Genomic DNA, 12,903 nt, shown 5'->3' with positions numbered 1-12,903 from the left:
TGCCAAAGGCCTACCCAACCGGCAGCCAACCAGCCTCTTAAACTGGCTGCCTGCAGCTGGGAAATGGGGACAAAAAGAGGTAATCTGGTCTGGCCAATAAATTTTGGTAGGTCCTGCAGAAAATTGTTCTTTCTGCGTTTTTCACCCTGAAACCAGCCCCCAGGATAGTGCTCCCCAGTCATGAGCATAGAGATGAAAGATAGTTGAATGGTCAGAAGTTTGGTCGGCATCAAAAAAGTATAGTGTGGGAAATGTAGCAGCATGGATAGTGAGTTAGTTGATAGACAGGAAACAAGGATTGTAGGAGGCACTAAATAAACCTGATATATTTAATTGTGCAACTGACAAAAAAGTTAAATTCCAAGATCTTTGCATTGCATTTCAAATTTTCTTTTCAAAAGTATTGAGTAAAATTGAGTGATTTATTTATGGTGAAGACTGCATCTTTGTAACTTTGCTGAACCTGAAGTGCAGTTTGAGTGTTTCTCAGAACTCACTGTAAACTCAGTCTTTTCACTTCCTGTGGTCTACTTTGCTTTTTTTTTCATTCTTGTTTGATCATGCACAATTCACTGCCAACACCCTTCCTGAACCAGCACAAAATGTGCATAGAGCAACGTAGCATAAATCAACTCTCCATTATTTTTAATTTTTACCTCCTTTATCTTTCTGATACCTCGACTGGGTGGCATGTCTAAGAGATTTAGAATTTGCCAGGTACAAAGTAACTGGGGAAGACAGACACATTACCACACCATGGGTCAAACATTAGCACATTGCTACATATGGTTTGTAATTTTTGTAGACGTTGTATGATAGGAAGCTGCTTGTGTGATACAAATCATGAATAGGATTTATAAAAACAAAGGGGAAATCTGATTTCTTTGTTTTAGTCCCCTGAACACCAGAACATATTTACTCCTTTTTATTAATGAACACCTTTAAATAACTTGTCAAATTCACACTGTGTACCTGCAAGCACAGCCAAACTTACTAATTTCATTCCTCTCAAATGAACTAGACAACCAGCACAATTACAAAACAAGGAAGAGAACATCTTGCCCTGTATTTGCAAACAAAGGTTCAGCTTTTACAGGTACAATTTACACATACTTGAAAAAAGTGCAGTTTTTTACAAAGCCATATAGATAGCAAAATTCCTTTTGACGCATCAGCTCACTCCAGTTTTCACACTCCATTTTGCAAAAGGCTTTTTTCTTTCATCTGTTTAAGAACATTGCATTTGTTTCCTTCAGAGTATGAAAAATATGCTTGAAATTATTAACAAAAGCACAATATTCTACATAGTGATGTGTTTGACTTTTGAGTGTTATTTCTTTTCTTTAAATCTGATTTCTTTTTCTTTGAAGCTGCCTTTGAATGGCATTCAGCTTGAGGGCTAAAATGGGCTTTCACATTATAGTTAATTTTAATTTTTAATCTTTTGAAGAATTACACCCTTGCCTGTAACCTATTTCTGGATCCCTTCTTGTGATGGTGGACATGTGCATGTTGTAAAATGAGCACGCTATTATAAAGTTTACAGATCCAAATTTAAGTTATAACCATGTCATGGCAAAGAAATTGAACCTTAAAATATATTGGACGTCAATAGCTTCAAACTATAATAAACATTAATTTTATAATCTGACTATATTTTTGATTCTGCTTTTGTTCCATATCATTATATAGAATTTGACAGCATAGAAACAGGCCATTCGGCCCAACAAGTCAATGCCAGTGTTTATTCTCCACATGAGCCTCCACTCACCTTACTTTATCACAACCTATCAACATATCTTCCTATTCCTTTCTCCCTCCTGTAATATCTACCTTAACCTTAAAGGCATCTATGGTATTTGTCTCAACCTCTCCATGTGGTAGCTAGTTCCACATTCTCACCAATTTCTGAGCAAAGAATCGCTCCTTAATTCCTTATTGGATTTATTAGTGCCTATCTCATATTTATGGCCTCTGATTTTGGACTCCCTCACAAGTGGAAATGTCTTCTCTACATCCATGTCTCTTACATTTCAGTGTAAAAATGTACTGCCATTGCAGACCAATTCCTCTGCAAGGAAATATTTCTACTCCAGAGTTTAGTCTTGAGGGTTCCATTTGAAGCTGTATATCTGCTTTTGAATTTCTGTGTTCGTTAAAAGCATATTTTCTGTAAATAATTAATTGTCATTTCCAGCTACTGATGCAGCATCCCTGTTCCTACAAATATATGTTGTTAGTATCTAGATGCTGAAAACATTTTTTCCTCCATTATTATAAACATTATTTACCTCCTGTTTGCATGTATGAATTTTTGGGGCTCACCAAGGTGATGGATGTAGGTAATTTCCATTTTAGGCACTTGGTGATAGCATCCCTGGTCATGTATAGCATGATTAGATACAGAATAAAGATCACCATATTCTGCTTCCACCTAGGCGTCAGACCTTGCTGCACTCACGTGACATATTTCTCTTTCATGCACCAAACATGAGTTCCAGAGCAGGGCTGTTAATACACCTAATTGTGCACCCGCTGTTTGAGATTCACCAAACTGGTAGGACAGGATTCCATTAGTCTGACCTGGATTTGAACCTAGGGTTGAACTAGAGATAGAAGGTTGATATCTAAGTCACTACACAAGCCAGTCCCCGATGAAATACTCCTTTGATGTTTTTAGTGCAGTACAAAGGGAGAGAAACAAATTCAAGAAATGCTGGAAATACTCAGCCCCAAGTTTGTGTGGGCTCTTTGGCTCTGCATGATTTTTTGTTTGTATATATTTTTGGCACTAGACATCTGCCATTACTTAACATAGAAAATAGGAGCAGGTGTAGGCCATTCGGCCCTTTGAGCCTGCTCCACCATTCATTATGATCATGGCTGATCATCCAACTCAGAAGCCTGTTCCGGCTTTCGCCCCGTACCCTTTGATCCCTTTAGACCCAAGAGCTATATCTAACTCGTTTTTGAAAACATGCAATGTTTTGGCCTCAGCTGCTTTCTGTGGTAGCAAATTCCACAGGTTCACCACTCTCTGGGTGAAGACATTTCTCCTCATCTCAATCCTGAATGGTTTACCCTATATCCTTAGACTATGACCCCTGGTTCTGAAACCCCCCACCATCGGGAACATCCTTCCTGCATCTACCCTGTCAAGTCCTGTTAGAATTTTATAGGTTTCTATGAGATCCCCCCTCATTCTTCTGAACTCCAGTGAATATAATCCTAACCGACTCAATCTCTCCTCATATGTCAGTCCCGCCATCCCAGGAATCAGTCTGGTAAACTTTTGCTGCACTCCCTCTATAGCAAGAACATCCTTCCTCAGATAAAGAGACCAAAACTGCACATCTTCAGAGAGAACAGACAAGTTGATGTTTCAAATGTGCACCCTTTGTTAGAACTGGAAGATATTATCAATGAACAGAATTTAACAAGGAGAAGAACAGGAGGTTGAGAATTCTAGAAAAATAAAATCTCAACCTGATACCAAATTTAGATGTTTCATTTTTTAATTTTAATTGTAATTCTAGACCACAAAAGAGAAAGGGAGGCTCATGGATGGCCCCGGCTATGCTGATGGATTTGTTGATTGGCATTCTTTTGGGCATGTTGTCTTCCCCTTGTTCTGTTACTTTTTCAATTTTTATCATCAACAAAGTCTTTCTGCTTTGACTTGTCTGTTCTATCCACAGATGCTCCTTGACTTGCTGAGTGTTTCCATTTGTTTCTGTTTCATATTCCCCGCATCTGCAGCATTTTGCCTTTTTTGGATGAGCAAATTTTTCATGTTGCATAATAGATAAGATTTTACTCTAAACAGTGTCCATATTGTATCATACTTGCCAGATTGTTTCATGCTCTTTGTTTTTTTCCATTAAATACAATATCCTAATACTGCAGCCTTCCAGTCTGAACTTAATTAGCTGTTTCTGAGGTTTGCTATGCACAAACTCTAGTTACAGAATATCAACGGGGATTCTTTACAAAGATAATCTTAATTTGGTACCAATTTTAGATGTTTACATTTTTTAAATTTTTGTTTATTGTAATCCTAGGCCACAAAAGAGGTGATAGAAAGGGAGGCGCCTGGGATGGCACTCGCTATGCTGATGGGTTCGTTGAATGTCACTCCTCTAGGGATGCTGTCTCGGTAAGCAATGATTACCTCAAAAGTATGACCATCAATAATGGCATTCAAGAGGGTAAGCAAATGTAAATAACAGCAGTATGTCCCACAGCATCTTTGGAAATGTGAACTTGACATTTTAGACTTTTTTGTGACTTTGTGTACCCACTGTAACAACATAGTAAAAATGTTCCTAGAAAAGACTGAGGCAAAGATAGAGAATCCTTTCCTTAAAACTTGAGATGTTACGGACTCAGGTTTGTATGGAGTCTTTCTGACCTTTCCGAACAAAACAAATTAAGAAGCATGGACCGTTTCCTCTAGTAAATTTAATTGAGCAGCCAAACTGTGACAATGGCCAGAATTTTACTTTCATCAGACGAAAGCCATCCACCGATTGAAAAGTCGGGGCAATTCCACCTCCACCTGGCCTGGGGATCCGGACCGCATTTTACGGTCCCCAGGCCTTTAATTGGTCTGAGGAGGAACTTCCACCTCATTGAGGCAGGAAGTCCTGCCTAATGGAGCTGCCAGCCAATCAGCGGACCGGCAGCTCTTCGTCCCAGCAGCGCCACTGGGAGAGGTGGCTACTGCTGGGACTGCAAACCAGCATCAACAAGAAGTGGAAGGATGCCCTGGGTAAAAGCAAGTTTTTGGGGCCTCGCCAAGGGTGATTGGTCAGGCCCCAACGAGGCAAGAGTGGTCGATTGGGGGGATTGGGGGGCATGTTGGGTTTTGAGGGTGGTTGGGTCATTGGTGGTGGCTCTCCGTCAGGCACAGGGTGCCTGATCATGAGGGCCCCCCCAGGCCATCAGAAAGCCGCTTGTTTTTGTCTGACGGCTTTTCACAGGCCTGGGCGCCTAACTGGCCATGGGTAAAATCCCCGTGGCAGCGGGTGGAGGCCCTTAAGTGGCTGTTAACTGGCCAATTAAGGGCCTTGATTGGTCTGGGGCGGGCCAGCTGGTTTTCGCCACCCCGCGGGAAGGGCCCCCCGAGCCTCCCACTCTATTTTATGACCCCCGGCCACCAACCCACGCTTTGGGGGGGGCATAAAACTCCAGCCAAAGTATGCTTTGCACTATATAAGTTGAAGCTTCACAGTGGCGCAGTGGTTAGCACCGCAACCTCACAGCTCCAGCGACCCGGGTTTGGTTCTGGATACTGCCTGTGCGGAGTTTGCAAGTTCTCCCTGTGACTGCATCGGTTTCCACCGGGTGCTCCAGTTTCCTCCCACAGCCAAAGACTTGCAGGTTGATAGGTAAATTGGCCATTGTAAAAAAAAAATTGCCCGTAGTGTAGGTAGGTGGTCGGAGAATTGAGGGAAGGTGGGGATGTGAGAGGGAAAATGGGATTAACATAGGATTAGTATAAATGGGTGGTTGATGGTCGGCGTGGACTTGGTGGGCCAATGGGCCTGTTTTGGTGCTGTATCACTCTGTGACTCCCAGCTTTTTGGTTGGGAGTTTTACATATTAACCATATAATCACAAACTTAGAAACAAATTAACTTCGTTATGTGTTTCTGTAATAATAGTTTTACTTCTTCTTTTGCTTGATGTCCTTTCACCGCATACATCACTTGCTTAAATGGGCAGTCAGAGAACCATGCCCCCACCCCAGGCTTCTATCTATTCTTCCCTGAAAGTGGATGCTTGGAGGTGTGTGAGAGAACAGCTAGTTTGATAGCCCTTCTGGTCCACCCCTTGTTTCCTATGTTTAAGCACTTGTTGTCCATCATGACACCTTCCAACCACAGAACAGTTGAGGCTGCATTCCATGTGAAGAATTACAAATTAACCTATGTCCCCTTATTCAGTGATGTAGTGCATTGGGACTTCAACACTTCATGCTACCCTTCACATTCAGAGAACGTCAAATAATTTCTGTAGAAAAATGTTTCATGTTTTTGCACTTCCTTTGCCTAACCAACACCACTGAAAAAGATTATCTGGTCATTACCACATTGCCGTTTGTGGGAGGTTGCTGTGTGCAAATTGGCTGTTGCTTTTCCTACATTACAACAGTAACTACACTTCAAAAGCACTTCATTAGCTGTGAAGTGCTTCGGGAAGTCCTGGGATTGTGAAAGGTGCTATATAAATGCAAGATTTTCTTTCTTCAATTTCTTTATTAGGTGTATCAACAGTGTAGATTTATATAACTCCTTTAACATGAAGAACATCCAATGCCACTTCATCAATGGGTGATAAAGGAGAGATCAAGTTTATTTTTAGGGTGGGTTGATGAAGCAGAACACCTGTTTTCAGGTTTTTTCCAAGATGATGTCATTGTATGTTGTATATAAAATGTGCACCTGCTTATTATTATTTTATTTTTATTGTCAGACCTGTATGTGGAATAAGGGGCAAAACTCTGATTATTAATCTGCCTGGTAGCAAGAAAGGTTCACAGGTAGGACTTCATATTACTTCCATTGTTTCTGTGCTGGAGATTGTGGCCCTGTTTATATAGTGCACACAAGTGTTGTGAGCATGGTTAATTGACTGCTGTGGTCTCTATTATTCCCTCTCCAGGTAAAATGTAATGTATGTTTGTATATCCCAGTTGTATCTACACATAATGTTAGCTGCTTCATTACGTATCTGTGTTGCTAGATCAAGATGCACCCCAAAACTCTACTTTTAATGCACCACATTGTTCAGACCAGAAGATGAGACTTGACATCAGTTTTTTCCAATGGAACTACTTCTATTGTTTTTGTGGGCTCAGCAAAATCCATTGAGTATTTAAACAGTAAAAACAATTTCCCTATTATCCATAGTGCTGTAGAATATCCTTTAGCAAACAGAAACCGTTAACTCAGCAATACTATGCTATCAATAAACAGAAAACCCATGAAATAGTGCCTATGGTTACGACGTTATAAATATGACAGAAACATGTATTTGTATTCCTTAAAGCCGTTGTTTGTTGCATGATTTATGAAATCATTATGTACACAGAGGATGGTAATGTCACTTATTTTGAGTGGTTTCTCAACTGATAACTTTATAATTCTTAGGAGATTATAATCTGACTTTTATATTATATTCAGGAATGCTTCCAGTTTATATTACCTGCCCTACCTCATGCTATCGACTTGTTGCGAGATGCAATTGTGAAAGTAAAAGAAGTTCATGATGAGCTGGAGGACCTTCCATCACCTCCACCACCATTGTCTCCTCCCCCTACCACCAGCCCACACAAACAGACAGAAGACAAAGGTGTTCAATGTGAAGATGAGGAGGAAGAGAAGAAAGACAGTGGAGTGGCTTCAACTGAAGAGAGTTCGTCCTCGCACATCACTGCAGCAGCCATAGCAGCAAAGGTAAGAAACTGCCCACTGAATAGGGATATTCATACATGTAGAATCAAACCTACCTATTTCATTGTTACCCATCAAATCATTTTTGCTTGTTTTTCTCCAGTTTCCTGTATTTTCCTGTCATAGTGCTGATAGTTGTGTTGTACATCAGAGCTTCCAACTTGTACACAGCCCCGCTCCTGTCATGGCTAAAGGTGGTAAACCTGTCCCTGGTCTCATTGGTCATCACTCTCATACTGCCATCAGTGCAGGAGAGCCGGTAAGAGACAGCAAAGAGGCATTAAAAGTAAACACCTGGCACTACATTGTGCTACTGTGAGGAAATGAACCACTTGCACTGATTTTATTGTTTCAATTAGATTTTAGCCATTTAGGTTATCCTTTTCAACACGTTCATCCTGTTAAATTGTCACCAAATTATGTACCTTCATAATTGTGATTGTTTTTTCATTGTTCTCATTGATTTCATGTGACTCATTCACTAATTTATTTTTCATTTTTCACTGAGCATTAGACGTAAAAATGTCCTTGTACATAAAAGGTGTACTTTTTTCACTGTTGGACTAAATGACTAAATGCCTTCCCTTTAGGACAGCCTGTGGGATTAAATATTGAGTGCTAGTAATGTTAAACTAGATTGAGATAGATAGTAGGAACATAGAAATAGCCTTATGAGGAAATCCAGTGACTACAAGCAACTTATAAGTGCTACAGTAGTTATTACAGACAGACACCATTAATATAAAGGTTGCTTGCAAAGCTGAGACACAATATTGAATTATAATAGTTATAAATGTATCTGGATACAAATTGAAAATGGTTGTAGAATTTTTAAAAAGTTTTGTTGATAGAAAAATTGCAGGATGCACAAAAGTTTCCCCTGTTTCAGTGTGTACTTTGCACAGTGGTTGCTGTAGATCTTGAGTTGCCTTTCATTTCATTTTCCTTTTAAAATTGCCTTTAGAGAATTTGGTTCATAGTTATGAAGGACATAAAAAATCAAACTGATTCTCAAAAACCTGTAGATTTTGTAGATGTGCTTCAAATTTGCTTTGAAAACTGCAATATTACTTCTGAAGACAGTAAACAAGGTGGCAGCACCCTCTTCAAAAATGGGCTCGCTTAATCAACTTAGCTTAAATAAATTTAAACAAAAAATGCTAAGAAAATCTGGAAGAGATCAGAGGATATTTTGTATCGCTGATTCTCGCTAGTGTTAAATCTAACCTACCTAGACCAACTGAAGTGAGCCCCACCAATCGCAGTTTTCTTTTAATATCTACATCATTACTGTCATAGACATTTGTAAATTTTTCAAACAAACTTCTAATGGATACCTAATTTTTTTAAAAATCCAGTTTGCACTGCATGTTTATTTTGCCTTTTTAATTTGTATGAAAAGTATTTAATCAGTGGATCCCAATTCAAAAATGGTGCACGCCACTCTACAAAACTATGACGTTTGGGAAACCATACTTTGCAGAAGTGATCGCTGCTGCCATATTAGTGCAAGTGATCAATTTCCAGAAGTATAATGATATAAATGAAATGTTTGGTACAATTTATCAAGTTTAATTAATACGTTTCATGATTGCTGTTATGTATGAAATGATTGAGCTTGTTGTTTGTTATATCACAATGTTGCAGCAATGGAAAAATAACATAGTTATTTAGTGAGACTAAGAAATAATCCAGTCTGTATGTAAAATAGTACTAGAATTTAGCAGAATGATGGTTATGCAAGTAGATGAGTTGTGGGATTGTAACATAAAGCATTGCTTAGAAATAAATGTATTTTAATGGCCTTTTAATGGCTTTTATTGCTTTCCTTCTTGTCAACTTGACAGTTTAAGAATTGGGCAACTCTCACTATGAGCTTAACAAAAAGTATTGTTTTAAAAATAGAAAATGATAAGTTACATTATTACAGTTATTACAATTTTAGTTTAAAATTTGCCACTTGTAGCTTTGTATATGAAAGTAAAATGAAGTACCATCCAATTTGAGATGCGTACTAAAAATAGGTGAAAGTCCACTTTCTATTTTCTAATGTACAAATATGAAGCTGAATTGAGCAATAAGTGAATGTTTGTTGTAATTTATTATCTTCAGCATTTGTTATACTTTCAGATCCCAGACTCGATCATTTCTCGTGGTGTTCAAGTGCTTCCACGAGACAATGCATCACTGAGCACAACTCCGTCTGAATCACCACGAGCTCAAGCTACATCACGTCTGTCCACAGCTTCCTGTCCCACGCCAAAAGTAAGTCATTCCAAGAGCACCCTAAGGGACCTTGCATTTAATTCTGTATTGGCGATTGATCATTTGTTCCTTAAACAAAACAATGGTTGAGGATTGCCTCGAAAGCAGGAATACAATGCTTTGTAACTAAATTGAAATGTAATAATAACACAAAATCCAATTTATCTGCATTCAGTACCCCCCTCAAGGGAACAAAAAATCATCTGTATTTGTTTTAATAAAGGGAAGTCACTCAGTACTTAAAAATGCTTATTTCTTTTATGATAAATGTTGTTTGAAGGTTTTCATGGTGAGAGTGGTAACATTGAGTACGGCGATTTTACGTTTTTTACACCCTGTGAATTTGCTCTGAGAAGAGCAGTTGTTTCCTTGAAAAAGGGGTTCTTAAAGGCTTCAATGTTTCAGGCAGCATAAGTCACGGGGAAGCTGTTCTGGTGGGCAGCAGTGACGATCTTTTTTTTTAACTGATGTAACATGCACTTAGCTGTATTTTTAATATTACACCATTTGATATCCAGTTGATGATAAAGTGCTGGTAAATCAATGCATCTGCATTCTACTAGAGCAGATTTTGAACTAATATATTGAGATTATACAGAGTTTATTCCCATCTAATTTCACAGATGCTGTGTGTACTGCTGTTTAAGCCAGTTTATCTTATAACTTGATAAAATTTTAGTATGCAAGGAAATAATTTACAAAAATAACTCTAAAACCTTAGATGCTAGAGCTGAAAAAAATTGACAAAAGTATGATGCAGAACCCCATGGAAGAATTAATAATGAGGAGATGTGAGAAATCTGTACCTTGCCAGAACAGTGCTGATGGGAAAATTAGCGTCAAGTGATTTGACCTGATGTAGCTCAACTCAGATCTTGAGGGCAGGGGAAATGCTGGGTTTGCCGATTGAACTCTGTTTTCACGTCCTGTTTTCTTGCTTTAGTTTAAAATCATATTCACTTCTTTAGTCAAGTATTCTGACCATCAAAGACCTATTCTAATGGCAGAGATATTCCATGTATTTCTACTCTTAATTTGGCTATCATGCTATTGTCGCAAAGGTCTTTTGCTCAATTATGCATTTAGGTGCTTTTGCTTTTGGACAATATATACAGATGTTGGAATCAAATTCATATTCAGAAAGAAAGTTGTGGCTTTATAATGCACAGCCCCCTGCTTTCTATTATGTGTTTCACTTTCGTGAGAGGAGGATATGTGGAAGAAAAAAATCTTTAAAATCGTCCAACAATAGTTTCTTCCCTTACACTGCTTTGAAAATGTTGGTTCTCAACTCACTATTTTGAATGTAGATGAGATAATCTTAATGGGTCACCTTTTGGATTACAAGTTTGTTTTCTAGTTGTTAAACCACTCTCACAAATGTGTCCTTTCTCCCCTTCCCCAAATTCTACCATTGTAGATCCATAATCAGATACTGATTAGCTGACGGAAGCTTGTATACCTTTGTGAACTTCTCCAAAATCTTCGCGGATCATCATAATTAGCTATCTTTGTTCTATTGTGTAAATGTGTGTCACTGGAAAAGGTTGAGAGGCCAGACTCCATGCCATTAACTGCCTTCCTTTTTAAAAAAAATTATGTTGATCATCTTAATTGCAATGTCCTGGTTGACTAAGAATGTCATTAGCAGTTGATTCAATTGGCTGGATTAGTGCCACCCAAATATCTAACTGCAAATTAAATCTGTTGACTGTATAGATTCAAATCTTGTGACAGAGTTATGCAGAGTGAGACTCACCGTTGGCTCATTGATTCATTTTCTAATTATTCACCCTGGGCAATAAAAATATCTCAATATTCTTTTAGTTTTACAGAATAACAATTTCATTGGTTTTATTTAAATGTTTTGAGTTTCAATTTGCAATGGTGTCAGTAATGAGCTCCCCTGTTCCCAAATTTTACTTGAAGCATCACCTGATTCAACAGCCTGGTTCATTGCTGTACTTTGTTTTTTTGTTTTGCACTTGTATTTTTAGTTACAGTGAAGAAGGATTAATTCAGGTAGCACATTTCTGCAGGCAGAATTCACTAACATTAATCTGAACTCACAGGAGCTCTCAGTAACATTTTATTAAATGTGCCACCCTTCATCTAGTTACAAATAGATGCTGCAGTGTGGCTGATCATGATGTGAACATGAAATGTGGTTCCTTGAACACTGTTCCAAGTGGAGTTTAAGCACTCATAGGTGAATCGATGTGGCAAAAGAGATTATGAAAATACTTTTTTTCCCAGATAGCTCTTAAATAAGAGACAATATTTGCTGATTGCTCTTATTCAAAAGTGTAGTAAATCCAGACCTAGATCATACTAGTAGATAGGTCACTCTTAATTATGGTTACCATTTCAATAAATTCCCATCATTGCGCAAATGTTCCAGCCATGTTTTGAAAATACAAAAGACTGCATCAGGATGTGGATTGTATATTGGATTTTATTGTAACTCTTGTTCACAAAAAATGACATTGTTGCCTCTCGTAGGTAATGTTGCTGGTATGAAACCTTAATGATGTAAAGCTGCCAGTATAAAGCCTTCCACGCAGGTCAGGAAGAACCGAATAAAATATTGAAGCAGCTTGCAACTGGCTTTGCCAATGCCTCAAGCTTATGCTGTTCCTTTTTTGCATCATGATCTCTTTACTTGCACAGAGTCCGATCTAATGAGATAGGCTGTCCTTGTGTGAGTGAAGCATAAACTGGAGCAAATAAAAACAAGGAATGCAGGAACTGCTCAGGAGGTCTGGCAGCATCTGTAGAGAGAGAAATAGAGTTAATGTTTCAGGTCGATGACCCTTCATCGGAATTGCCAGTTCTGACAAAGGGTCATTGTTGTATGATTGTCTTTTGCTAGTGTTGTCCCTTGAAGATCTTAGTATGCTAATGTTAGAGTTCCAACTGCTCAAACAAAGAATGCAGTTATTCTTCACAGACCAAATAATTGTAGAACCAGAAAGAAAGGCTGTAAAAATACTAATAGCAACTTGAAATGAGGGATTACACAGAATCAACACCTTTGGACTATCTGACGAGGACAAGAAGGATCCCGCAAAGATACAGAAAGTGCTAGAAGTCAGCTCCGATTACGAGTGAATTTTAGAATTCATCGCTTGGAATTGATCTCCTACAGGCAACAGCCACAGGAATCAATAGACCAGTTCAT

General features: G+C 38.6%; 1 protein-coding gene across 10 annotated transcripts in view; it reads left to right on the top strand.

Annotated features, from left to right (window-relative positions):
- The window catches only part of LOC137373899 (gephyrin), a 623,883-nt gene that overhangs the window by 365,041 nt on the left and 245,939 nt on the right, over nucleotides 1-12,903 (top strand). For 8 of the 10 annotated variants that reach the window (XM_068039442.1, XM_068039444.1, XM_068039443.1 and 5 more), the window contains exons 5-9: nucleotides 4,062-4,156; nucleotides 6,478-6,544; nucleotides 7,188-7,460; nucleotides 7,561-7,716; nucleotides 9,588-9,722. In XM_068039442.1, the coding sequence (XP_067895543.1) occupies nucleotides 4,062-4,156; nucleotides 6,478-6,544; nucleotides 7,188-7,460; nucleotides 7,561-7,716; nucleotides 9,588-9,722 (726 nt within the window). The remainder of the gene's footprint in view (nucleotides 1-4,061; nucleotides 4,157-6,477; nucleotides 6,545-7,187; nucleotides 7,461-7,560; nucleotides 7,717-9,587; nucleotides 9,723-12,903) is intronic. The other 2 variants (XM_068039448.1, XM_068039451.1) reach the window with 1 other exon arrangement.

This window comes from Heterodontus francisci, chromosome 9 (genome assembly GCF_036365525.1).
Source record: "Heterodontus francisci isolate sHetFra1 chromosome 9, sHetFra1.hap1, whole genome shotgun sequence".
Taxonomy (NCBI): domain Eukaryota; kingdom Metazoa; phylum Chordata; class Chondrichthyes; order Heterodontiformes; family Heterodontidae; genus Heterodontus; species Heterodontus francisci.
This window is presented reverse-complemented; position numbering and strand designations above follow the sequence as displayed.